Here is a 27,274-nt window from a genome sequence, read left to right as displayed (position 1 = left end):
TGGTCCGCAGCCTTCTCAGCTCAGGTTCTCCTTTAATTTATGTGCGCTAGACTGAGCTCTTGCATGGAACAAAAAAATCAAGTTTGGATTTCACATCTGTTTACTAGCATGGCCCAGGTAAGGGTCTCACTCTGATCTAGGGAAGTGTGTGGAGGTAGAATGGGTGAAAACCAACAACACTGAACTGCAGCGTGTCATCTTTGATCCTGGAAGTTGTTTTTTCTCTATGATATTCTGTAGTTGGTATTTCCAGAGCTGCTATTTTTTTTTTTTTTCCTTAAAGGGCTCTTGTTTTGTAGTCACGTAAATATACCTGTAAATCCCAAGTTTGTCTTGAAGCTGACTTACTTTGGGTATTTTCTTTTCTTAGCTATGGAAAATTAAATCATAAGCTGCATCATATGCCTGGACTCTGGGCCCTGGCTGGCGTCAGTGTTTACCCATGAAGGAGGAGGCTGCAGAACCAGTGAGCTGCCCACCTGCTGGTTCCCACGCACGGTGCTCTCAGCTCTGGCACACTGACGAGTCGTGTCTCCAGAGGAACAAGTCCTTTCCACTTGGGTGTGCATGCTAAAAAGCCTGTGTTTTTGTGGCTGTCCAACAGTACAGTCAGCAGCCTCGAGACTGTGTTCTGGTAACACAAGAACCATTTTCTGAGTTAGGGAATGTATTCTGGGCGCCTCAGTGCTCTGACAATTGCATTTACTGGAAGTGGTCTTCTGGATGACTGTGGTAGATGCCCAAAGCATGAAGCAGAATGTTTTCCTGGAAATATGCAAATTCAGTACTTTTCTATTATACTGTAAGGAGTTAAAGATTTCATTTCCATGTCAAAGACAGATTGAATAAATTATTTTAGGTTGAATCTGAATAAAAGAACTTTACTGGAAGTTTTTGATTTCTAGGCTTTTGTTGAAAAAAACTCAAACTGTGAAATAGTTAAACTGAGAAATTATTAATTAGCTTATCGTTTTTGTTCAGTGCTAATAACTGTTATCTGTGGTGGCAGTCACCACATGATGCCTTGTTACTAAGCGTGAGAAACAACTACAGGCCTGCTCATACACGGTGGTTTCCACATGCAGGTCGTCTCGCTGTTTCCTGTCCCATGCATCATGGGTAATTTTATTGTTTGCAGCCTGGTGCATCATCCCTCAGTTTCAGAGCCTCGGTGTGCGGTTGCTGGGCCACGCCTTTGTTGATGCAGGTTGTCCGTGTCCTCTTATGCACACTTGCACACATACATCCTCTGCCGTCCTCAGCCTCGCCACACGGCCTGAGCGGGGCCTGCCTGCTGGACCGCAAACCCCCAGAGCTCTGAGCCATAGATGCCTGCCTTCGTTAGTAAGCTGGCTTGAACATTCAGTAGTTGTAGCAGAACCTCACTGTCTCCCACCTCCTTCCTGCTGCCTGGAGTCTGGGAGCCCAGTGATGTTCCAAGCATTTTCTGTCTTCAATTTTGGAGGTTTCTGTTACTGTGCCTTGTGGTTCACTAAGCTCTTTTTCTACACTAATTAGCTGTTAGTCTCATCCAATGTACTTTTCATGTCTAAAAGTTTGATTTTAGTCCTTTTATGTCATAACACGCTTACTCTTTTCTATACTTTAACATAGTAAGTGTATTTATAAGAGGAGTAGTCAATAAGAACAGTAAGACAGCTGTCTCCGTCATTTTGGGGTCTGTTTTTATTGATGGGATTTTCTCACCCTGGGTCATATCTTCCTGAGTTTTTGCATGCCTGATAATTTTTTATTGGCTATGAACTTTGTGTTCTTAGGTGTTGGATTCTGTGTGTATTATTTTGGTGGTCTTTTTTTTTTTTTCTTAAAGATTTATTTATTTGAAAGTCAGTTTCAGAGAAAGGGAGAATAGCTGGGACTCAAGTTGGCGCCCATATGGGGGCCAGTGCTGCAGACAGTGGCTGTATGGGCTACGCCACAGCGCCGGCCCGATTTGGTGGTCTTCTAATGTTCTCAAGTTTCGGTTGAGAAGGCAGGGAAGCTGTGTGGGAACAGTTTGGTCATTTCAAGGCTTGCTTGTAAGCTTTGGCTGGTGGGCCAGAGCCGTGTTCAGGGCTACTCTCCTGCTGTTCAGAGGATTCTGTTTGGTGATGCCCTGTGAATTACCAGCCTTTTCTTTGTGGCTGTGGAAGGTGAACCATTCCTGGTTCTGTGTAAACTTCAAGAGTTTCTCTGCTTGTGTTCTCTGTGGCTCTTTCCCTCATCGTGGGTGTTTCCTCACTGCTTGGCGGGGTGTGCAAGGAGCCCTGTGCACGACTTGGAGTTGTCACCTCACCACAGCTGTCTTCTCTGTGGTGTTCCTCCTGCAGGTTCTGAACGTCCTGGTCCTCCAGATTCCCCACCGTCTCTCGACTCGGCGAGGCTGCTTGATTCAGTGCAGCCTAGAAACTGCAGGAAGCCACCCGGGGGGCCGGGGGACCGGGGGACGCACTGGATTCCATGTCCTGTGCTGCCTGCCACCTACATCCTACAGTCCGTTTTTTAAAATATATATTTTCATATGTATATATGTATATATCCATATATCTCCATCCCCATTTGTTCTTAGTTTTAAGGTGGGGGAGTAAATGCTTCCGCCACCTTAGTAACTGACAGTCTGCCCGCTTGCTGACGCTGAGGGTCCCCGTCTAGTCTGCTCTCCAGTCACTTGCAGCTTCCTCGCTGCCAGGTTAAGACAACTTGACTCTCGCCTCAGCTGCTCTGCTGACTTGCTGGTCTGTTTCTGTTCTTGCCTCGTGCGGTTGGTTCTCCACAGCCACATGAGTGAACTTGACAAATAGGAGATGTCCTCAAAAGCTCATAGGGATGCATATTAGGAAAAACTGTGCATGGCTTTCAAAGTTTTTTCACCAAAATAAAAATCTCTGTTCTTTGTGATGAACTTTGTGAAGCATGATGTGTTTCTGTCATTTCTACCTCTGTTCTTAACCGGGCGGTAGCTTCCGTTCGCTTCCTGGGTACTTCCTGGGTACCTCTGTTTGCTTCCTGGGCGGTAGCCTGCAGCGCTCTTTGTTAATGGGCCCGCTGTCCTCTCCATCACCGCCTCCATCACTCCCTGTGCCTTCCCTGCACCACGCTGTTTCTCCTGTGAGCCCTGAGCTGCCTGGAATATCTTCCTATGTTCACCCCTGGTTGGCTATGCAGCTGTCAGTTCCTTACTTGGGGTAGTTGTGTCATTCTGGTAGTTTCCTTCATGGCACTTAAATCACAGTTATCATGTTAAGTCTGCCTACTTGTTTGTCTCCTTCCCCTCAAGAATCTCAGCACCTTGAAGGTAGGACTTCTGTTCACTCCTAGGTCTCTAGGATACAGGACAGCACCTGCCCCACAGTCGGTGCTCAATAAAAATGCTGACTGAATCAAGACTAGACCCAAGTCATTTACCATTCATGAAATGTTGTTGTTGTTAGAATATAGGATGGAAGAGCTGTAGTTTCCTGGTTCTCCTGCCCTCAGTGGTTCATTTAACCCTTCAAATTTCTAGGAACATGTGCTTTTGATTTCAGAAGAGGAATGAGATTCTGATATTCACCTGCTGAATTTAAACCAAAACTAAACTAGATTTGGCCATTCACACATTTAATTGTAATAGTAATTATAGAGGGGTCAGAGAAATAATTTTATAATCTGCTCTTTTATTGGGACAGTGGCTATGGAGGCATAGTCTATGGACTTCTTAAATGTGTACATTATGGCCCGTGTAGAATATAAACTAAACCTTTGAAAAGCGGGATGACCAAGTACTTTCCTATAGGGGTTTGGTTCCATTGACTTTCCAAGAGGGGAGAAAAACGAAGCTCTAGGATGTCTTACCAAGCAGAAGTCCTGTTTCTGTTTTCTTATGCCTAGAGGTAAGTAGCCATGTGTGCTAGAAAAAGAACCTCCTTTCAAATGACCGAACTGCTTCGTTGAGAATGTTTGCATCTGCACACTCACAGTGGGCCACTGGGTCTCACTCTCAATCCTAAGCATGATTTTGTGGCGTGTTACTTCACCTGAGCATGTACTGACAAGTGACCTTAAATAACCCTTTGCTTCTTGCAGTTACTGCTGTCACGCTGAATGATGAAGTTTGAGTTTCACAAGTGAGCGCTAACTCGATACCTTTCCTGCAGCCTTACCTGGGCCTCTGAGCTGCACTAAGGCATTACTCCAGTGAACACGTGGTGTCCTTTAAGGACAAAATAAACACCTGTGCGTTTGCTAATAGTTCTTGCTGACTTTAATGCAAATATTGTAAAATAGACACATACTCACAGAATTGTTAAAATCTTGATTTAGGCTAACTTAAAGCTCTTCTCTATGTTTTCGTATTTTCATATATAAGTGAGGAAAATTCCAAGTTTTCTGTGAAGTAAAATCCTAACTTTATAATCATTCATTCATATTATTACCTTTCTTAAGGTTAATTGCATGGCAACATTGAAAACAGCCAATTTAGTGAATATCTTGAACTTACCTAACTAAAGCAAAGATTCCAGATTTCATTTCAACATGGTATGCTGTTAACAAGTCGTTGTGTTGTTAAACTGTAATGATGTTATTAGCATTAGTCATTATATTGATCAATCTAATAGAACCAGGAAGGAGCTGCCTAAATAAAAACTGTAGAGTGAGGCACTGAAGCATGCCATGGAGGGCACATGGGCTGCAGTCGACCTTACCCCACTCAGGTGTCCCCTCCCGTCACCAGCCTGCATCGGCACCAGTGTTGCTTGACCCGAGGGCACACTCCGGACTGGCTCCATGGCAGGCATTAGTGCTCCCACTGATGTGAATGCCCCTGCTTTCGTAAAACCCAACTCTTTGACTTAAACATAAAATTAATTTGTCTACATGTTTAAAAGAACATCTTGCTATCAAGATATGCTCATGTAGCAATAAAAAGTCAAATGCCTTTCTGAGGACAAGGAACTGACCATGATACAGAAGCTGATTGGCTCAGAGGATAAGACCCCACTTTCTAATCTTGCTAGTGAGGCAATGCAATAGCATCCCACAATTTCCTGCCTGCTGTGGCCAGTAAGATACGTGCAGTGGAACAGCAACAGGATGATTCTGCTGCCAGCCTGTGTGGCCTTCGCTGCAGCCTCTCCACTGCAGAGGTTTAGTTTTAGTGCGCACTCACACAGTAGCTAGGAATGTACTTTTCCCCGAAGAGTACTGAATTCATCATGGTCTTGAAGTAGATTTTGGGTATTATTCATACTGAGAGTTATATGAAATCAAGTCAGAGCGCTTCATCCTAAAAGTAAGTATAAATGTCAATTAAATGATATTTTAAAATGTGAATTGCCCCAGTGTGATGAAATAATTGAACTCCGCGATCTTGTGGTACTGGACTTCTGCTGCTGTTGCCGTGATAAATGTCTGGGGGCTGAATCCCCCATAGGACAGCGTGAGAGAAGGCTTTGTTAGGGTCAGACTGTTTATGCAACGCTGTTTTGTTGGCAATGAAAGCGAAAAACGGGCATCATGATATCTGGCACAAATCATTTCAAGCTTTACAGATGATAAAAGTAGAACCTCGGTAGCTGACATCATCACTGGAAGAGGCTTCCTGATTGTAGGCCTCTGGGTGTCGGCTGGAGGGGGGGGATTAGGCCCTAGTGGGGGCTGGCTCCAAAACCAGAAAGCAGCATTAAAACCGACAGCAAAAGAGATGCAGGCCAGGAATTACTTTTTGCTTTTTCTTTTTTTAATATCTATATAAAAAATAACGAGCAATTTACAGATCTCTTTCTCTAATCAGAACCTCAGTGTATATATAAAGGGACTGTACAATATATAAACATTTACAACCAGTACATCCATATTTTTCTAGGCATTCCAAGGCCACATCGCTAAATCAGTATATGATCAGTACAGTGACAGGTTACTTAGGAAGAGCCACATCAGACTGACAACATATGACATCGAAGTTATGTCACAGTTAACGATAAAAATAGGATCTGTATCATTAATTGTGAGCTATAGGGAAAATAAATCATTTCTGTGGTACTAAATTCTTGGCATTTACCAAGCCTCCTAGTTTTGCTCTATTCAAGTAGTTACAGTGGGTGACTAAATATAGTTCTGGATGAAAATGGGGTTTCACAACTCTCTCTGGGAAGTGCGTCTTATCTCCAGGGCTGTTGTCACGTGTGAGAGTTTCACAGCCAGACTCGCAGAGGGCAGGACCTGATGTGTTGTTTCACAACAAGATGAACTTGGGTGACAGCACAAGTGTGTGCAAATATTCTGGAAAATAATTGGATTCTGAGAATGTGCCTTTTTCGATGATGCTACTGAGTGCTGTTTCAGGGGACTGAGAAGCCCGCTGTTTTACGGAGTTTAAAACTTCCTTTGTCTTTCAACAAATATCTTTAATTAGAATTCAAAAGGACTCTGAAATTTGTAGAAGCTAAGCACATGTTGAGTCTCTTTCTTATTTCTAAATAAGGAAGCTAATGTAGATTAAAAATAAAATACAGTGCAGCAAGGACTGTCTGCCACGTCTGTCCTTCCTTGCTGGGTCGGTCTTAGCCAGGGTCTGCTGCTCCACACCTGGCGTGGACGTCTACTGCCAGAGCTGATGCTTCAGCTGGCAAAGGACTGTGAAACAGGCTTTCCGATCAGGTCCCTGAGACACTCTCTACCAATCTGACTCCTCAGGTATGTATCAGGACTAACCACGTTAGCAGTAGGTACAACGAAGACATCCAGGACCAGACGGTTGGTAGTTTTTCTTCGAAGAGCAATGAGCAGTATTTCCACACGCTGCTCTGTGGCTCCATGATGAAATTACTGCAGCAGGAAGAGGGGACCTGAGATCATCACGCCGGGGCTGGATAGCACAGCACAAGCTGAACTCTGCTGCTTAAAATCGTAAGTAATATCTTTAACAGCCAAACGAACATACAAGCCGTATGAAAGTGTCAATATTTGATTGTATATATTTTCTTTAAAGGAGTGAAATTTAAGTTTTATTTTTAAACTGGGACATCAGTAGCTGTTAGAAGAGGCAACTACCATCTTGATTTAATGGTGAATTAATCTTTTCTGCAAGGATTCAAATATTTCTCTCTGTAAACATGCAACATGCTATTGAGAACATCAACTTTCAAGGCAAACCTAACTTTTTCATGACTGGAGATATCTGAATGAGGAGGGTAAAGCTGACATGATACAGTAGATAACTTGGCACAGATACGAGGTGTGTGATGACCACACTGCTAAGATCAACAGAAGTTACTTGTTCAGACCCTCGGGAAGAGGAGCGAGCAGCCTGAGCAGGGCCCGCAGACGAGCGCCGAGCGCCGGGACGCAGCGCCTTCCTGAGTGGGAGGGAGGGCACTCAGCCGGGGGGGACACGGGATCGCAGCGATCCTAAGGCCCTTCATGCAGCCTCGGTCATTTGATGCTCAAATTAAAATGTTCAGGAATTGCTGCAAAAAAGTATTGTTTTGGGGAAAAATGCTTTTTAGTAAGAAAAATTACAACTTGTTTGCTACTGAAGGTCACACCCGTTTCTCAGTCTGCAAGTCACTCGTGCTTGGGACTTTATTTGCACTGGGCACCTTCCAGGGCCCGGGAGTTATGGGCGGCTTTTTCACGGGAGAGCCGCTCGCACTCCTCCCATCGGCCGCCTCCAGTTCCCTCCCTCTGTGGAAGGCCGGCCGCTCCTCGGGCTCCTGCCACGGCGGCTTCTCCGACACGTGGGCACTTTCCGCTGTTGCATCTTGACTAGAACTCGCCTCTCCTCTGCGTGCCGGCTTCCCTTTTCCATCTGCAGGCGGGGCTCTGCTAGTGGTGTTGGTCTTTTTGGATGGCAGAGCCTTCTCATCCACCCGCTTGCCTCTCTTCTCCGGAGACCTCGTTCTGCTCTTCCCCGGCCTCGCGCCCGCATCCTTCCTGACGCCCCCTGCCTTTCCCCTGCCGGCGGGGCCGTGCTCGGCGGGGCCCTCTGAGAACTCGGCCTGGGCGTGGGACTGCTCTTGGCTTCCTTCGGCCTTCTGCTGCTTCCTCGGGTTGCTTGTGGGGCGGGGCTCTTGTCCAGGGCCTGTCCTGGTGCTGAGCTGGGAACTTCTGTTCTCCCCTTTCCTGGGGCTGAGCGACCGGTCCCTGGGTCGTCTTGTGGGGTCATTTTTTCGAGGGCCGGCACTTTTTTCCAGATGTTCCTCTGAATGTGGATTGGTTGACTTTTTGGGACTAGTAGATCTACCTCTTGGTGGAACATCATTTTCTACTTTTAATAGATTTTTCTTGTCACTGTGCCCATGACAGTTGGGTTGGTCCCTCTTATTCACATTTTTTTGAAGAGACTGATGCTTTGTCTCAGACTGATTTTCATTTAAAGTGCTTTTCTTTCCAGGCGCAGCGTCCTTCAGTTCTTCTGCCTTTTTACCTGTCTGCACTCTCTTTAAGCATTCTTCAGTTCCTGGCACCTGCGACTCTTCAAATACCGAAGCAGAATGTGAAGATGGGGGAAATGGCGACTGTTCATCATAAATCACATTTGAAGATGAAGGATTATTAATATCCCAATCACCTAAAAAAGTGATTTAAGTAGAACATGATTAAATTTTAGAATTCTATATAGGTCCAAGAAGTTTGAAACTTCAACATCTGTTTGAGGTGTACTGACTGCTGAGACAGCCTAAGCGTGAGCATTTTAGTTTACATGTTTCCCTCTCTCCGTAAAGGAACATGTGTAGAGACATCTGTTCATACAAGAAGGTAGGCTGTTTCTATACATAAAATAATTCAGTTTTCCAATTATGTAGAATTAGCAAGATAATATATGAGCTGTAAATTATTAGTAAGGCCCAATAATGAACTTAAAAGAAATAAATAATAAAACTGGACCAAGCTTACCAATTAAGTTATTATCTTAAGGATATAACCAAATCACTAATTAATGAAGGAGACCAAACTGTGGTAACCAGAATGAGGTACATGGGCATTTGCAAATAATTTTCTTACAGTAAGCTGTCCAATTTAATGTCAAAAGAAGACTGAAAAGTGCAGAAGATAGAAACAGATGTATTTAATAGCATCATTTTTAATTAAAAAGAAAACAAGAGAAGGAAGTGATTTACAAGACATGCAAATTTACCAAGTCTTTTTAAGGAAAGACCAAGAAAAGCCCTGAAAGCCTTAATGTTGCTCAGGTTTCACGTAGGAGCACAGACCGGAAGGAGCCAAACCTGAAGAAGGAAGAGAAAAAGCCTAGGACTATGTGGAAAAAAAAAAATCAGCGCAGTTAGCAAAGTTGTCACTGGGAATGTATGATTCCTAAGCAGATGGTGGCAGATAACAGAGACTCACAAGCTGGAAGGTGACTGCAGGCGCTCCTGGCTGCACCCCTCCTCCGCCCTTTGCAGGGAGGGGACAAGTATTCAGTGGGTGTGGTCCTGCCTTTATTTCTAGGACAGTGTACTTAAAAGTAGTGATTTAAAAATACTGTGATGTTTCAAAAACATACAATGAAACCAAGAAAGTTTGCAATTAGTACAGGAGTACAGGTATGGTCTCAGGCCCAACTCTGTCTTGAGTTTCTGACAAGTGACCAGTAAAGCCTGAAGTCCTTACTCTACTCCCTCAGAGACACGCATCTTGCTGCATGGATGGAAGGAACATTTGCTGGGAGCGTGTAGTCAGGGAAGGAGAGAGCTGGGCCAGAGGAGCCACGCAGTGTTCTGCAGGACGTCTACATGGCTGCCTCCTGGGCCCTGCCGTTTTATAGACACATTTCTCTGCAAAAGCCATCTGTGTTTTCTGATGAAATCAACTTAAAATGGACTCCATTCCAACAAATTGAATACTTGAATTCACTTGTACAACGGTTATCCAACTAGATTCTGGTGGTTCTGGTGTTCACCTCAGAACTAGCTAGTAAAAAAATCTATCCTCCAAATAGAAATTCCTTTTCCTTCTGCTGTCCTTCCCTAACATACAACTTTGAAGCTACCAGCGAACTACATTACTTACCGTGGTCAGGTATCAAGCCAGCTCCTGGCCTCAAGAGAAGAAGAACTTTATTTCCACCAGCCTGAATGAGCTCAATTGCTCGAGTATGTGTGATGCCTTGTGTGGGCTCCCCATTGATTTCAACAATCTGGTCACCAACCTAGACAGGGAACATTCCCGGGAACAACATGAAACTCTGCACTCTTCTTTTCTGCTTCTGTCAGCTCCACAGCCATGAGACCTTGCTAGAGGACTCTCTCATTTGTTAAATAGTTAACGTGATCACAGCGCAATCATGCTAGGGCTGAGGAGTGCACAACAGCAGGGAGAGACAATGTCCAGTTTTACTTTCTCGATACAAATCGCACATGGATAAGTTTTATATGGCTGGTAAGTCAGGGTATAGGCATCTTCAATTCAAGAACCAAATTCTACACTTGGCACCAGAAGGTAAGCAGTGGAACATGAGGTGAAGAGTTAAGTTTCTACCCCAATCCAAATGACCCCACAGATCGCTATGTGGATGATCAATCTGTGAAGGGGACTTTCTAACTTGATCTGAATCTTGAATTTATTCCTTAAAACCTGGGCAGATGGTGCCTCATCTTTGAAGTCCTTCCTGGGAGAACTGCCCGCGCCTGGGTATTACCACTATATCTTGTACATGTATGAGGCATTAGACAAATGACATTTATAGATTAAAAGCCTAAAAAATTAGCTTAGAGAAGAGATTAATATAAACACTTACTTAAAGCCAGTAACTGCCTTACACTTAAATACTTCAGTGTAAAATCATTTCCCTGGCAAACAAACATAAAGCTAGGGATCAGAGTAAGATACTTCAGTACTGTTTGTGTTTGTAGAAATGTCTGTCGTTATTTTAAAAGAAAAAGGACAAATTGGAAAAGTCAAGTATAACTTTTGCAAAGAACCTGATTAAAAATAATGATTTTAAATTGATTTCAAGAAGACAGGACAACAGAAGACTATTGGCTTCAAAACAGAACTAAACCACGCGATATTGGTAAAATCTCCAGAAGCACAATTGTAAATCTTTATGGGCGCTTACTAAAATAACCCATAAGTAACAGCAGAAGGGGAATTGAGAATTACTTCTCAAAGGTCACTATCTACACCCAGTCCACATACAGCCCAGCGCTGTGGCCTCGTTTTCCTCAGTTACTAAGTGAGGGTTTCTGTACCGACCTCCTGGGGTTCTTGGAAGGATTTAATGAGATGAAACAGCGTTGTACACCAAGCACAAATGTTAGTTTTCAAGTACATTAAAGTGCACTGGTAGGAAGATTTAACTATAGACTACAGCCTATTCTTTACAATGCAAAAAAATTCAAATAAACTGTGAAATAGAAAATAAAGTGTCCTACATATTTACATATAAAAAAAGATGAGTCTTACTCTTAAAGAACTGGAGGATATGTAATCAGAAAAAAGATGGATTTCATATTGCTATGATTTGAATGTTTGTCCCTGGAATTTATGTGTTGGAATTAATCCCCAAAGTCATATGACTTACTGGAGGTGGGATTTTTTTTTTTTTGGGCGGGGGGGGTTCTGCATTGTGAGGGCTCTGCCCTCATTCGTCTATTCATGAACAAGGTTGAATGGCATACTGAGGAAGTAGCTTTGTTACCAAACTCCCTGGGTCACCCATGCGTGGTCTTGCCACGTGACGCCTCACAGGGCTCAGGACTGCACAGTCCTGTTATTAGGATGGCCCTCATCAGATGTGGCCTCTCAACCTAGGACTTCCCAGCTGCCAGACTGTGGGAAATAAATTTGTTTTCTTTATAAATTACCCAGTGTCTGGCATTCAGTTAATTTTTTAAAGACAATAAAAAAACAGGATGGAGAAAAGCACTAAAGACAATTAATTTAAAAAAAAACCTTACTATTGAGAAAATATGCATGAAACAAAAGCTGGTATGTAGATTTCTCTTGTTTAAGTAGTGAAAGAATTGTGTTGAAGAGATACAGAAGAGAAATCAGTATTAGACATACAGTCCTGCAGATAATTAAATGGCAATTAAAGAAGGTACTATCTGGGCATGCTTCAGGTTTATCCTATAAAACATGATTGAAATTCTAGTTAATTTCAATCATTTGGCTTAACTCTCCAAATCTGTACACTTTATTCTTAGTATAATAAACTGTAAATACAACTTGTAATTGAATAGATTTGCCACCAGGTGTCATTTTTGTTTAAAATTAAATTGGTGGGAAAAGAGGGCTTTCAGATTTCTGGTGGCAGGCCCTCAGAGGAGGGGAAGCTACAGAAAACTAAAGATAAAAAAGGCACCTCTGGGGCCGGTGCTGTGGTGTAGCGGGTAAAGCCACCGCCTTCAGGGCCGTCATCTCATATGGGCACTGGTTCGGGACCCGGCTGCTCCACTTCCTACCCAGCTCTCTGCTATGGCCTGGGAAAGCAATGGAAGATGACCCAGGTCCTTGGGCCCCTGCACCCACGTGGGAGACCCAGAGGAAGATCCTGGCTTCTGGCTTTGGAACGGTGCAGCTCTGGCCGTTGTGGCCAGTTGGGGAGTGAACCATTGGATAGAAGATCTTTCTGTCTCTGTCTCTCCTCTGTGTAACTCTGACTTTCAAATAAATGAATAAATCTTTTTAAAAAAAAGGCACCTCTGAGAGTAAACTATATTTTAAAATGGTATTTGAAAATGTAATAAAAAGGCACAACTTTTGACAGAAAAACATTCAAGTTCAATTTTTTATAATTTAAAATTGTGGGGACAAAGTAAAGAAGAAAGAAATGAAAGGAGAAAAAAATGAAATAGAAGAACAAAAGTAGGAAGAAGGGTTAGAGAAAAAAAATCTCTTTTTTCTCACTAAAAATATATTAGAATTATAACACAAGGCTTACATTATGTTACAGCCTGTTAAGAAACTACATGTAACAACAAATGCAGATGGAGCTCATGGGGTATGCTAGAGGACCACAGCTCTGGCCCCATGGCGGCACCCACAGGTGATTCAGCCTCCCCAGCTCCAGTTTTAAATCTGCAGGTGGGGGCAATGCCACTCGCAGAGACTGTAAGTGGAAGCGTGCTGCCTTCAGGAGTGCAGACTCAAGCTGTTTTCTGCTTCTGACTGCTTTTTGTTGAATTATTAATTATTCCCTAATATGGACTTTCCCATCATTCTCTTATCTCAGAACATCCTCTGCGCTCCTCCTCCTCTTAACCAGATTTAAGGACCAGCTTAGAACTCACTAAGCTTGCAGATCCTCTCAGTGACTGTCAGTTCCTTTCCAAGTGTAGTGACCAGTACAGTGTTGCTGACTACTTCATGCACTCCCCACTCCTGTCTACCAGTAAGAGTGAGGAACTGATCTTACCTGTTAAAAAACAACAATTATTTCATAGGTAGAATTGCTGTTGATGCAGTTTACTTTGAACGCTTCTATGGAATACCTACTATGATATTCAGTGCACTAGATCAGCCACTGAATAACAGATACTGGACCCCAAGTCCAGTTGTTAGCCTCACAGAAAATGCATGGGAGTGGCAGCTAGAGACAGATTTATCCCTAATCATTGTCATCAGTACGATTTTACTGAGTTCCAGTTCTATGCAAGATTCTCATGTTCCTTACCAGTTAAGATTTTGATAGTTAATCGCCAGAAAAATAACTCTTCTGAAGAGCTGACATCATCTTATTATAGCTTAGAGCAGTTTTGGACCTAATGGTTAATAGCTTGTTTCTGTTTTCAGTTTTCAGGGTTTATTTTTAATCATTCGATTCTGAAGTCTCTGCTCATTTATAAAGAACAACATGTCTGAGGAGTAGACTTTATCTGCATTAAGGCCTACTTGCCTTTTGTTTGGTTGATCAGTTGATCTGGGGATTATACTGGGAAGCAACATTTACAAATAATTATTATGAGGAGGGCCTTTAGCCTAGCAGTTAAGACACTCTTTCGGATGCCTGCATCCCACATAAGAGCCCCTGGGTTTTAATTCCCAGGTCTGGCTCCTGACTCCAGCTCCCTGCTGATGCTGACTATGGGAAGCTGCAGTGTGGGTTCCTGTGACCTGGCCACTGGTCATTGCAGGCAATCTGGAAACAGAACCAGTGGGTGGGAATTCTTTCTGTATCTCAAATAAATAATACATTTTTTAGGCCAGCACTGTATAGTAGTAGGTTAAGCCTTTGCCTGTGGCGCCAGCATCCTACATGGGCGCCAGTTCAAGTCCTGGCTGCTCCACTTCCAATCCAGCTCTCTGTTATGGCCTGAGAAAGCAGTGGAAGATGGCCCAAGTGCTTGGGCCCCTGTACTTGCGTGGGAGACCTGGAAGAAGTTCCTGGCTTCTGGCTTCAGATTGGCCCAGCTCTGGCTGTGTGGCCATTTGGGGAGTGAACAGGCAGATGGAAGACAACACTTTCTCTCTCTCTCTCTCTCTCTCTCTCTGTAACTCTGCCTCTCAAATAAATCTTTAAGAAAAAATAATGCATTTTTTGAAAATTAACAAAATCCTAATATCCTGATTTATCAGAGTCTTGTGACACTATACAATGGGAGATGCAAAACAAATTTACAGAACCCAGAGGAAGGATTGAGAAAACCAGGTAAGCACACCATCGTCCATAAACACTGAAACAAATTCTCTTCTTAAACCTTTTGGAAGGTACTTGGCCATGTGTTTTATGCGTGCAGCTGCATTTTGTAGAGGAAGCAGAGGTTCAGAGAAGTCATCTGAGGGTTCATAGCTGCAAGGTGGAGGGTGGGGGCTCAATCCTTGTCCTAGCTGATTTCCAAACCCATATATTCCTTACTCTACTGAATTTCTCTCTCTCTCTCTCTCTCTCTCAAAGATCGTTTATTTTGAAAGTCAGGGAGAGACAAGAGATATTTTCCATCCACTGGTTCACTCCCTAGATGGCTACAACAGCCAGCACTGGGCCAGGCCGAAGCCAGGGGCTACATCTCGGTCTCCCATATTGGTGGCAAGGGCCCAAATACTTCTGCTATTCTCCACTGCTTTTTCCAGGCCGTTAGCAAGGAGCTGGATAAGAAGTGGAGTAACTGGGATTCAAATCGGTGCCCACGTGGGATGCTGGCACTGCAGGCTTTACCTGCTATGCCAACAACACCAGCCCCTGAACTGTCTCTACAAGAAAGTGAACTGAGGCTAGATCCTAGCTCTTGGTTGTCGGCATCCTGCCACGAGTCCCGCTCCCTGTCGTAACATTCTGCAGCTCTGCTTCTGTGGCTCTGCTCTCACAACCTTCCCATGTTCTTCACTTCCTCTCACTCACTAATCACAGGTCTTCCTCAGGTCGCCCCTTCCAACTCACTCTCCAGTTGGTAGAAACCATGGGTAGCACAGACACAATACATGATTATGAAACCAGTAATGGGCGTGAAGTAGTGATTGTGCAGAAGCCTTCGCCAATCATGTCAGAAAGTGCCACCTAATAACTCCAGGACTGCCTGCCTTTCGGGTTAGTTTACTTAAGTTAAAAGGTAAAACAAACAGAGCACAAAAAACCCAATTCCCTCTTCCCAATGCTTACTGGTGACAGAGGAGGGAAGTACAAAAATTCTCTTGGATAGTACTCTTGAACTTAAAATTTTAGTATGCAACCTAACTAAATACAAGTGAATTAACTATTTTTTTTTTAAAATGAAGACAGCAAATGTCTTATAATAATAATCTTTTCAAAAATTTTTATTTGAAGGGCTAGCGCTATGGCATAATGAATCTGTGATGCCAGCATCCCATATGGGTGTTGGTTTGAATCCTGGCTGCTCAGCTCCCATCCAGCTCCCTGCTAATGTGCCTGGAAAGAGGCAGAAGATGGCCTGAATGCTTGGCCCCTGCACCCATGTGGGAGAGCTGGCTCCTGGCTTTCGTCTTGCCCAGCCCTGGCCATTGTGGCCATCTGGGGAGTAAACTGGAGGATGCAAGATCTCTCTCTGTCTCTGTCACTCTGCCTTTCAAATAAATAAAATGAATCTTTAAAAAAATTTTATTTTAAAGGCAGAGTGACAGAGAACAGACAGACACACACACACACACACACGCAGACATCTTCCATCTCTTGGTTCACTCCCCAAATGCCTGCAGCAGCTCGGGCTGGGTCATGCCAAAGCCAGAAGCCAAGAACTCCACTCAGGTCTCCCACACGGATGGCAGGGACCCAAGGACTTCAGCCATCACCCTACACCTGTCCTCCGATAAGGGATGCGGGTGTTTCAAAGTGCAGCCTAGCCTGCTGTGTCACAACCCCTGCCTCAAGAACGCTCTCTGATTGGCCCCCAGAGGAGAAAAACAATGTCTTATGCAGATCTATAAAGAATTTGGTCTGCAAAGCGATGCCCAAAGCTACAGTGTTGCAGAGTTGAGAATACCTGTGAAGGAGTATTAAGGATGTGAATTCCAGTCCTTCAAATAGTAACAGGTGCAGAGTCATGCTTTTTGACCTCTAGTCGCCTCTACAGATAGCTAAGAGAAAAAAATATCCTGGGACTACTGTTTCTTTTCTTTCTTTCTTTCTTTCTTTTTTTTTTTTTAAAGATTTATTTATTTATTTGAGAGGCAGAGTTAAAAACAGAGGAAGAGACGGGGAGGGGGGAGAGAGAGAGAGAGAGAGAGGATCGTTCATCTGTTGGTTCACTCTCCAAATGGCTGCAATGGCTGGAACTGGGTTAATCCTAAACCAGGAACCAGGAGCTTCTTCTGGGTCTCCCGTGAGGGTTCAGGGGCCCAAGGATGTGGGCCATCTTCTACTGCCTTCTCAGGCCATTAGCAGAGAACTGGATTGAAAGAGGAGCAGCTGGGACACAAACTGGCATCCATATGGGATACTGGCACTGCAGATGATGGCTTAATTTACTATGCCACAGAGCCAGCCCCCGGCCTATTGTTTCTTGGAGAAAAGATCCTGTTCTATTCTCAGGACTTTTAGTAAGTTGAAAGTATACTTTACTTATTCCATTTGCCCTGCCATGTTGACTATGCAAGTAAGGAATGAATTTTCTTACTGATCAAGGTCACTGGGTTTCAATCTAGTATAGCACACTGAAGTAGATACATGAAATCATCAAGGGGGTTGAACAAGAAAAATGGGTAGGCCGGCGCAGTGGCTCAACAAGCTAATCCTCCGCCCTGTGGCACCGGCACACCGGGTTCTAGTCCCGGTCGGGGCACCAGATTCTGTCCCAGTTGCCCCTCTTCCAGGCCAGCTCTCTGCTGTGGCCAGGGAGTGCAGATGGAGGATGGCCCAGGTCCTTGGGCCCTGCACCCCATGGGAGACCAGGATAAGCACCTGGCTCCTGCCATTGGATCAGCGCGGTGCGCTGGCCACAGCACGCCGGCCGCGGCGGCCATTGGAGGGTGAACCAACGGCAAAAGGAAGACCTTCCTCTCTGTCTCTCTCTCTCACTATCTACTCTGCCTGTCAAAAAAAAAAAAAAAAAAAAAAAAAAAAAAAAAGAAAGAAAAATGGGGGCAGGCATTTGGCAGAGTGGTGAAGATGCTGCCTGGGAGGCTCACATCCCATACTGCAGTGCTGGGGCCAAGCCCCACCTCCTCACTTCTGATCCAGCTTCCTGCTGGGGGCAGTAGGTGATGGCTCAGGTACTTGGGTCCTGCCACCCATGAGGAAGATCCAGACCGAGTTCCAGGTTCCTGGCTTCAGCTTGGCCTAGTTCTTGTGGTGGGTATTTGGGGAATAAGCCAGCAGACAGGAAATCTCTGTCTCTTTGCTTTCCAAATAAAGTGTAAATAAATAGGTAAAAACTAAGCAAAAAGTAAAACACAAAGTGACGAGTATTTGCTCTTTAGGTTTTAGTAATGGAAAAACCTGCTTCTTAAGATTCATCAGGTTTCCTTCTTCATTTTTCTTTACAGCAATTATTTTTAGATGTTTCCAGTCTGAAATGAGAGCCACAGGTTATGGCCAGAAGCCAACTCACATGGATTCTGCCGTCTTTGATGGCGGGGCCGTCCTCAGCAAGACGAAGGATGAACAGCCCCATGTTGTACTCCTTGCCCCCTCGGAGGCTGAATCCAAAGCCCCGGGGCCCTCTCTCCAGCTCTACTGGGTAACAACCAAGGCTCTACAAAGAAAGAAGTATACGAAAAATTCTCAACGACTTATTTACATTTTGAAGAAAGGCTACTTTTATAGCTGCAAGAAATAATACTCTCAATATGCATCCTGCATCGTGAGGAAGGAAGATCAGTTTGGGTTTGAGGGCTGTTTTTGTCAATGACCCTAATGAATCTGAAGATTTACACATCTTCTCTACTAGTTGGTCAATGTGCAATGGAACACTCGGAAACAGAAATTTAGAAGGTGCTTCCCCTAAGTAGATTTTGACATTTTCCTGAAAAAAAAAAAAAAAAAAAAAAAAAAGTGACTCCTACTTTGTTTAGTTAATACTATTTACTTCTAAGGACTTAATTAAGGGCTCAAATTTCTTCTACTGGAAGAGCCAACTTTTCCTTTTCTCTTTACAATCCTTCATGGAAGATAACTGTGAATACACAGCCAGGTAGACAGGACTAATATTTGGAACAAATTTTTGAACTGATTTGCACTAAACTTTCATAGCACTAACACAGCAACTCAAAAGTTTGGTCTGCATTTTGGGGATCCTGGCTCACCTGATTGTGCCGACTGCCCACGACGGAGATCACAGCAGTGTCAGGCGGGGTGAGGTGCTTGTGGTCAGACCAGGAATGTCTATAAGGAGTGGAGACATCTTTTCCCACTTCACCTTCCAGGGCACTTCTACAACAGAGAAATCAGCTCACTCTCATAAGTGAGAAAACGAGAATCATTGTAAAAGTAAAGGCAGGTTAATTTCTTGTCTTTGAAAAGCTAAACCTTGCCGTTCTCCTCTGACAAATCACTATTGGCTCACTGCAACCAGAACCGGGGCTGCTCGAGAAGCCCGGCCATTAACTCCCAACCCAGCCCGCGGTCTGACGCCAGCCCTGTCTTTCTTAAGGGCATCTCAGTGCGGTTTCCCACCAAGGAAAACTGCACTCAGTAGCTGAACAGAGGGCAGAGAAGCTGACCTTGTCACAGTGAAAAACAGCTTTCCTGCAGACGCTGAGTTTCTGGAAATCTAGTTTTTGTTCCATGGCAATGTTTGAACAAAACAGGAAAGAAAGACGCTCTGCTCTGCTCGGGGAGTCTGAGACAACAACCCATGTAGATCTATGGGGGCTGGAGCTGTGGCGCGGCGGGTTGAAGCCCTGGCCTGGAGCACTGGTATCCCATATGGGCGCAGTTCGAGTCCCGGCTGCTCCTCTTCTGATCCAGCTCTCTGCTATGGCCTGGGAAAGCAGTAGAGGATGGCCCAGGTCCTTGGGCCCCTGCACCCACATGGGAGACCTGGAGGAGGCTCCTGGCTCCTGGCTTTGGATCAACTGGCAGCTCCAGCTGCTGTGGCCAATTAGGGAGTGACCCAGTGGATGGAAGACCTCTCTGTCTCTGCCTCTCTGTAACTCTTTCAAATGAATCTTTAAAAAAAAACACAACCCATGTAGATCTGGAGTTTTCTTTTCTTTTTTTTTTTTAAGATTTATTTATTTACTTGAAAGTCAGAGTTACACAGACAGAGGAGAGGCAGAGAGAGAGAGAGAGAGAGGGTCTTCCATCTGCTGGTTCACTCCCCAGATGGCTGCAATGGCTGGAGCTGCGCCGATCCGAAGCCAGGAACCAGGAGATTCTTCTGGGTCTCCCACACAGGTGCAGGGGCCCAAAGACTTGGGCCATCTTCCACTGCCTTCCCAGGCCATAGCAGAGAGCTGGATTGGAAGAGCAGCAGCTGGGTCTCGAACTGGCACTCATATGGGATGCCAGCGCTTCAGGCCAGGGCTTTAACCCGCTGCACCACAGCGCCAGCCCCTGGAGTTTTCCCATCAAAAGCATAATGAACAAGAGCAGCAGAAGCAGAGGCTGCTGTCACTTTCCACCTTCGTGCAACTGGCATGACAGGATAATTGCACAGTGCCTGGGAAGGGGTTGAGGAGAGGGATGGAGACACTGGGGGAAAGGGAATAGTCAAAGTATTTGAGGGTGGAACCTGCCAGAGTTCTTATGTTGACCTCAACAGCTGGCTTCCATATTAACAGCATGGGAGTTGGGGATGCAGTGGGTTATAAAGATTGGGGAGATCAGGAGCGAAAATCTGAGAACAACCTCACCTGTCCCCAGGTGTGTGGTTGGCCTGTGACTGTCCCATGGGCCTGTGTTGCAGTGCTGGGCTCTGCCGGGCTGAGTTTGTTCCTGATGGTGGACCATGATGTTCTGTTCAAACGAAAAAACAGTAGAAGTAAGAACGGATACAGAAAAGCATGCGGCCAATAGGATCTATCAAAGTGAGACAAGCAGCTGTGGGCCGACTCTCAGGGAGAGCAGCATGGCTGCCAGCTGTCTGGAACTGGAACATTAACATCTTTCCCACCTGGGCTTTTGATTAATGCTTACAAGTCAAGAGAACAGAAATCATATTCTTACTTCCCACTTTCATTTTTGTTTGGCTCATCCATACAATATAGAAATTAGAAATGAACACACTCAATTACCTTTATCTAGAAGACAGAGCCCACGACCCATCATGAAGCCTGCTCTGTGACTTCCCAGAGCACACCAGTGATAATTGGTGATCTATTCTAGATAACAGAGCTAGGTTCCAAGAGTGCTGGTCTGCCTCATAGAATGGCAGATGTCCTAAACAGCACTCTGGCCTCAGATTCAGCCCTTAAGGCATTTGGATCCAGCTAAAAAGCCCATGAGAGTATTTCAGGCATGGAAAGCCAAGACACTCTGGCAAAAAAAAAAAAAAAAAAAAAAAAAAAATGACCTAAATTAAAGATCTCTGTGAGATCCCAGCAGAAAGAACGGGCCATCAAAGAAGCAAGTACCTTTCTCTGAAGGGAGGAGAGAACTTCCTCTTTGACTATGACCTTGACTAAATAATAGTGGAGTTGGTGAACTCAAAAGGCCTCCATAGCCTTGGCAACTCATGACAAGAGCCTAGGGTGATTACTGACGCCATAAACAAGAGCCTCAATTGTTAAATCAACAACAGGAGTCACTGTGCACTTACTCCCCATGTGGGATCTCTGTCCTTAATGTGTTGTACTATGTGAATTAACGGTATACCTAGTACTCAAACAGTACTCTATACTTTGTGTTTCTGTGTGGATGCAAACTGTTGATAATTTTACTTAATATATACTAAATTGATCTTCTGTATATAAAGAGAATTGAAAATGAATCTTGATGTGAATGGGATGGGAGAGGGAGCGGGAGATGGGATGGTTGCGGGTGGGAGGGAGGTTATGGGGGGGGGGGAAGCCACTGTAATCCAAAAGCTGTACTTTGGAAATTTATATTTATTAAATAAAAGTTTAAAAAAAAAAAAAGAGTGCTGGCCTGCGTGCACACCTTCTGCCAACCTGCCCCCAGTAGGCTCTGGCATATGGGAGCAGTGAACACCAAAGACAAACGTACAAAATTCTCCTGAGCTGACAAGTGTTTATAGATTCTACTGCTTCAGCATGTTAAGAACACAAACACAGGTGAAAGAAACATTTGTTTCTGTCTCATTCACAACAGCTTTGGATTCCCTGCTGTTCCCTGAAGCACAGGACTGCCTGCTGGTAAGACAAGATGGCAAGCCACGGGAGCGGACGGTAAGAAGAGATTGATTAATTTTAAAAATATTAATTTATTTATTTGGAAATAGAGTTGGGGGGGAGAGAGAGAGAGAGAGGGAGAGAGAATCTTCCATCCTTTTGTTCACTCCCCAAATGGTCGCTATGGCTAGGGCTGGGCTGGACCGAAGCCAGGAGCTTCATCTGGGTCTGCCACTTGGGTGCAGGGACCCAAGGACTTGGGCCATCTTCTGCTGCTTTGCTATGCACATTAGCAGGGAGCTGGATGGGAAGGGGAGCAGCCAGGACTTGAATTGGTGCCCAAATGGGATACAAGCACTCCAGATGGCAGCTTTACCTGTTGTGCCACAGTGCCAGCCCCAAGAAAGACATTCTTCAGTTTCTCAGACCCATATATATTTTTAAATATCCTTTTTTTTTTTTTTTTTTTTTTTGGACAGGCAGAGTGGACCGTGAGAGAGAGAGACAGAGAGAAAGGTCTCCCTTTGCCGTTGGTTCACCCCCCAATGGCTGCTGCGGCTGGCGCACCACACTGATCTGAAGCCAGGAGCCAGGTGCTTCTCCTGGTCTCCCACGCAGGTGCAGGGCCCAAGTACTTGGGCCATCCTCCACTGCACTCCCGGGCCATAGCAGAGAGGTGGACAGGAAGAGGAGCAACAGGGACAGAACCGGTGCCCCGATCGGAACTAGAACCCGGTGTGCTGGCGCCGCAGGCGGAGGATTAGCCTATTGAGCCATGGCGCCGGCCTTAAATATCCTTTTTTTTTTTTTTTTAAAGATTTATTTATTTGAAAAACAGAGTTACAGAGAGGCAGAGGCAGAGAGAGGTCTTCAATCCACTAGTTCACTCCCCAGTTGGCCGCAATAGCCAGAGCTAAGCTGATCAGAAGCCAGGAGCCAGGAGCTTCTTCCCGGTCTCCCCATGGGTGCAGGGGCCCAAGGACTTGAGCCATCCTCTACTGCTTTCCCAGGCCATAGCAGGGAGCTGGATTGGAAGTGGAGCAATTCTGGCGCCCATATGGGATGCCGGCACTGTAGGCAGTGGCTTTACCTACTATGCCACATAACCAGCTCCCAGACTCATACTTTTAATGATGAAACTTTTGTTTTATTCTGTCCAAATATCAGCCATAGAATATTTAAAGTATCAGAGAAGGAGCACAGCGTGGTGATGAAGATCTTGTGCCCCGAAGCAGGACGGATGGATGTGCATGACCTGGTCACTGAGTTGCGTGGGCTCCACTGCACACTGCCTGTATTCTCTGTGCTTCTCCCAGTCCCATCTACAGCAGGGGAATCAGTTACCTCACAGGGCTGCTGTGAGTATCAGAAGTGCTACAAATGCACAGCTCAGGACACTGCCTGGCAGGTGCTGTTCACCGTATCAGTTTCTATTCCATCAACACTTCTGTCATCGTTGTCCTCCGTATCGTCATGCCTCGCTGGGGGCTGGACTTCTCTAAGTACGCATCCTGAAATGCTCACCTCATTTGGAACAGCGCTTCATGTGTAGGCTATTTTAAGCTAGACTAATGTGGAAATTGATATGAATTACAATAAAGATGAATGACAGGAAGCAATTTCTGCTGAGGAAACACTAAAATATGTTGCACTATTTTATGGCTTGGATTAAGCTGCTTCTCTTCAAAATTTTGTGGGACTAAACACAGATAATTTATTGCTTAGGAACTTCTAGGGGCCAGCATGTGGTGGTGTAGGTTAAGCCGCTGTTGATTATGCTGTCATCCCATATAGGCACCAGTTTGAGACCTGGCTGCTCTGTTTCTAATCCAGCTCCCTGCATATGTGCCCGGGAAAAGCAGCAGAGGATGGTGTGAATGCTGGGGACCCTGCACCCAAGTGGGAGACCCAGAAGGAGTTACAGACTCCCCTCCCTGGTCCCTAAGCCCTGGCCCAATCTTGGCCGTTGCAGCCATTTGGGGAGTCAACCAGCAGATGGAAGATCTCTCACTTTCTCCGTGAAACTCTGCCTTTCAAATAAATATATCCTAAAAAAAAAAAAAGCAAAACAAAAACAAAAACAAAAACAAAACCCATTTCTTACAACCAAACATTTAAGAGAGCTCTAAAAACACAGGCAAGATGGTAAAAAGTGGCAGGAGGATACATGAATGGTCTATGGTTGAGCTAGGTAGCCCCTGAGGGTTTCTGACCCTCTCTGGCTGCTGGGCTTGTGTTGACATGGATTTCAACAACACGACCAGCCCTAGAGATGCAGGACCAAACTTCAGTCCAGAACTTATCCAGGAAGTTGGGGGGTGGGGGGTGGGTATTCTAGAAACATTTTTTTTTTTTTAAATGATCTGAGAATTTGCTGCTTTCTTACATTGCTGTCATGGACGTTACTTTCCAAATTAGCTGAACAAATTACACTCATTGGCTTCCTTACTGGTCTCCCTGCCATCACTGTGGCCTTCTCTCTGCTTTTAGAATCCGCCCCCCCCCTTTTTTTTGACAGGCAGAGTGGACAGTGAGAGAGAGAGAGAGAAAGAGAGAGAGAGACAGAGACAGAGACAGAGAGACAGAGAGAAAGGTCTTCCTTTTACCATCGGTTCACCCTCCAATGGCCGCTGAGGCTGGCGCACTGCGGCTGGTGCACCGCACTGATCTGAAGCCAGGAGCCAGGTGCTTCTCCTGGTCTCCCATGTGGGTGCAGGGCCCAAACACTTGGGCCATCCTCCACTGCACTCCTGGGCCACAGCAGAGAGCTGGACTGAAAGAGGGGCAACCGGGACAGAACCCGGTGCCCTGACCGGGACTAGAACCCGGTGTGCCAGAGCCGCAGGCGGAGGATTAGCCTGTTAAGCCACGGCGTCGGCCAGAATCCCAATTCCTTTTTTTTTTTTTTTAAAGATTTATTTATTTATTTGAAAGGCAGAGTTACAGATGGGGGTGCAGGGGAAAAGGCAGAGATAGAGAGAGACACAGAGAGAGATCTTCCATCTGCTGGTTCACCCCCTAAACAGCCAAAACAGTCTGGGCTAGGCCAGGCTCAAGCCAGGAACCTAGAACTCCATCCAGGTCTCCCATGTGGGTAGCAAGCGGTTCAAGTACTTGGGCCATCTTCTGCTGCTTTCCCAAGTGCGTAAGCAGGGAGCTGGATTGGAAACAGAGCAGCAGGGCTTAAATTAGCACTGATATGGGATTCTGGTGTCATAAACAATGGCTTGACCTGATGTGTTACAATGCAGGCCCCAGGATTCCAGTGCTCATACAGACAAATCCTGCTTAAGAACCTTTGTAACCTTTCGGCTTCTGCCCAAAGCTGTAACCTGGGCACACCTGCCTTCCCACTTCACTTGCTGTTTAAAATGTCAACCCCTGAGGCTGGGTTTGTAGCACAGTGGATTAAGCTACCATATGCAGTGCCAGCATCTCATCTGGGAGCTGGTTTGAGTCCCGGCTGCTCCACTTCCAATCCAGCTCCTTGTTAATGCATCTAGGAAAGCACTGGAAGATGGTTCAAGTGCTTGGGCCTCTGCACCCATGTGGGAAACCCTTGGGCTTCGGCCTGGCCCAGCCCTGGCTGTTGTGGCCATTTGAGATGTAAACCAGCAGATGGACGATCTCTGTCTCTCCTCTCTCTGTAATTCTTTCAAATAAGTAAATAAGTAAATCATAAAAAACCAAAAAACAAAGTGTCAACTCCACTGTTAAATCCTAATTAGCTCCTTAAGCACACTGTGATCACAACATTTCCATAGCATTTACCACTTGGTGTCAGAGCTAGCTGAACACCTGTCTCTCCTACTAGACTCTGAACTCCCTGTTTACAGGAACCAAGGCTCATTTATCTTTATATTTCTGTATCCACTGGAAATTCCCAGAAGTCCTTTGACCTTGCTGGCGTGCCAATTTCAAGTCATCTTCTCTAAACTGGAGAGCTCATTAGGGTTGAAACCTTTTCTCATCATTGTAAGTTCATTGCTACATTCAGAGGACGGAGACTGAAGAGGAAAACAGCATCTATAATGTGTCGTACTACGAGAATTAACGGTAAAACTACTACTTGAACAGTACTCTATATTTTGTGTGGCTGTGTGGGTGCAGTCTGTTGAATCTTTACTTAGTATGTACTAAGTTGGTCTTCTGCATATAAAGATAATTGAAAATGAAACGTGATGAAGAATGGGACCAGAGAGAGAGTGGGAGATGGGATGGCTGCAGGTGGGAGGGAGGTTATGGGGGAAAAAGCCGCAACAATTCAAAAGTTGTACTTTGTAAATTTATATTTATTAAGTAAAAAGAAAACCAAGATGACTTGGAGATACTTAGACCTTAGTCTGATAGTCTGAGTGCAGTGCGGTCACATTTAGACTTCACTAGCTAGCCAGAGTAATGGGTGGAAGGCACCTGAGCAGCGCAGTGTCAGTAAGTGAACCAGCTTCAGGTTTTCCTCCACCTTCCAAAAGATGAGAGATGCTACTTCCAGCCAGATGTACCACAATTTGGGGTAAGTTACGTGGTTTTTGTTGTTGTTGTCGTCCGTATCAAGGTGAAGTAAAACTTTCTATCAGTGGCATTCTCTTCATGTGCAGTTCAACCCAGTTACACGGTTTCTCCAATTGATTTTTGTGCTACAAGTTATTCTGCTTCTCCAAGTTAAATATTTATCCTATGATGTCAAACAAAGCTATATTCTCTCTCAATTTATCTGAAAATTCTTCAGTGAAGCAATGGGATAAGTCTCTCCTTCAATGAGAATTACAAGTTTTGCTGGAGTTTCCGTGAGTACTCCAGAGAAAATGTATTATGAAAGGATAAATACAAATCCACAGTTAAACTGCAGCAACAAACATGATATATTATCTTTACCAAGAGTAAATAAGAACTCTGAGAACATTCTAAAGTAAACAGTGAGACATCCCATGCTTTTAGGAATATTTACAGATATATATTCTCCCAAAGTTAATCTACATAAGGAAAATATTCAAAACTGAAGTTTTTTGAGAGGTCTGATAATTTGCTCTAAAATTTTACATGGAAAACTTCCATGAATACCTAGTTAATTTAGGTGGGGAGGAGGAGGGAGAGATATTTGCCCTAGTAGACAAATAGATGAAAATAGACCATAAATATATACATTGCAAAATAATAAACAGAAATGTATACCATCAGTCTAAGAACAAAATAAACAGCACAGAACAGAGCTTGGAGACTTACATGTAAAGGGTAAGTTAATATACAGAATACCTCTCCTAGAACTATTAACAGGGTGGGCACATAGGGATTAAAGACCTAAACAAAGCCTTATAAATCTAGCAGAAGATGATATAAGACAAAAATCTCTGTGATGTGGGATAAAAGAGTGACTTATAAACCTCAAAAGCTCAACTTTTAAGGTAATAATTGACCACTTGATTACATCTAACTTGGGAATTTCTGTGTAATGAAGGATATGATGGTCATAGTTAACATACAGATGATAGGAAAAGATATCTGCACTTTCTAAAATGAAATTGGAAGACCGGATTAAGATGGTGGAATAGGAAGGGAGCTTACTGCTCTAGTCTAAGAGAAGACAGTAATCAAACTCTCCACAGTAAAACATAAAGAAAAGATTCTAAAATGTGCACAAGAGAAACACCAGATTACTTTCAGGGGA

At 44.6% G+C, this 27,274-nt stretch overlaps 2 protein-coding genes across 10 annotated transcripts in view; one reads left to right on the top strand and one right to left on the bottom strand.

The window, feature by feature from the left end:
- Positions 1 to 4,246, top strand: part of PHTF1 (putative homeodomain transcription factor 1) — a 52,460-nt gene extending 48,214 nt beyond the window's left edge. For 2 of the 6 annotated variants that reach the window (XM_062191990.1, XM_062191991.1), the window contains exon 19: positions 2,331 to 3,480. In XM_062191990.1, coding sequence (XP_062047974.1) covers positions 2,331 to 2,588 — 258 coding nt within the window. In that variant the 3' untranslated portion in view covers positions 2,589 to 3,480. Of the gene's footprint in view, positions 1 to 370; positions 884 to 2,330; positions 3,487 to 3,775; positions 3,873 to 4,065 lie in introns of those variants that run through there. The other 4 variants (XM_062191993.1, XM_062191995.1, XM_062191992.1 and 1 more) reach the window with 4 other exon arrangements.
- MAGI3 (membrane associated guanylate kinase, WW and PDZ domain containing 3) overlaps positions 1 to 27,274 on the bottom strand; it is a 321,415-nt gene that overhangs the window by 10,206 nt on the left and 283,935 nt on the right. For 2 of the 4 annotated variants that reach the window (XM_062191986.1, XM_062191987.1), the window contains exons 17-21: positions 20,173 to 20,275; positions 18,622 to 18,748; positions 17,928 to 18,071; positions 9,994 to 10,132; positions 5,428 to 8,551 (exon numbers count right to left, since the gene is read on the bottom strand). In XM_062191986.1, coding sequence (XP_062047970.1) covers positions 7,521 to 8,551; positions 9,994 to 10,132; positions 17,928 to 18,071; positions 18,622 to 18,748; positions 20,173 to 20,275 — 1,544 coding nt within the window. In that variant the 3' untranslated portion in view covers positions 5,428 to 7,520. Of the gene's footprint in view, positions 1 to 5,427; positions 8,552 to 9,118; positions 9,210 to 9,993; positions 10,133 to 17,927; positions 18,072 to 18,621; positions 18,749 to 20,172; positions 20,276 to 27,274 lie in introns of those variants that run through there. The other 2 variants (XM_062191988.1, XM_062191989.1) reach the window with 2 other exon arrangements.

Source organism: Lepus europaeus, chromosome 5, assembly GCF_033115175.1.
Source record: "Lepus europaeus isolate LE1 chromosome 5, mLepTim1.pri, whole genome shotgun sequence".
Taxonomy (NCBI): domain Eukaryota; kingdom Metazoa; phylum Chordata; class Mammalia; order Lagomorpha; family Leporidae; genus Lepus; species Lepus europaeus.
Note: the sequence above shows the minus strand (reverse complement) of the source record. Positions and strands in the feature narration are given on the sequence as shown.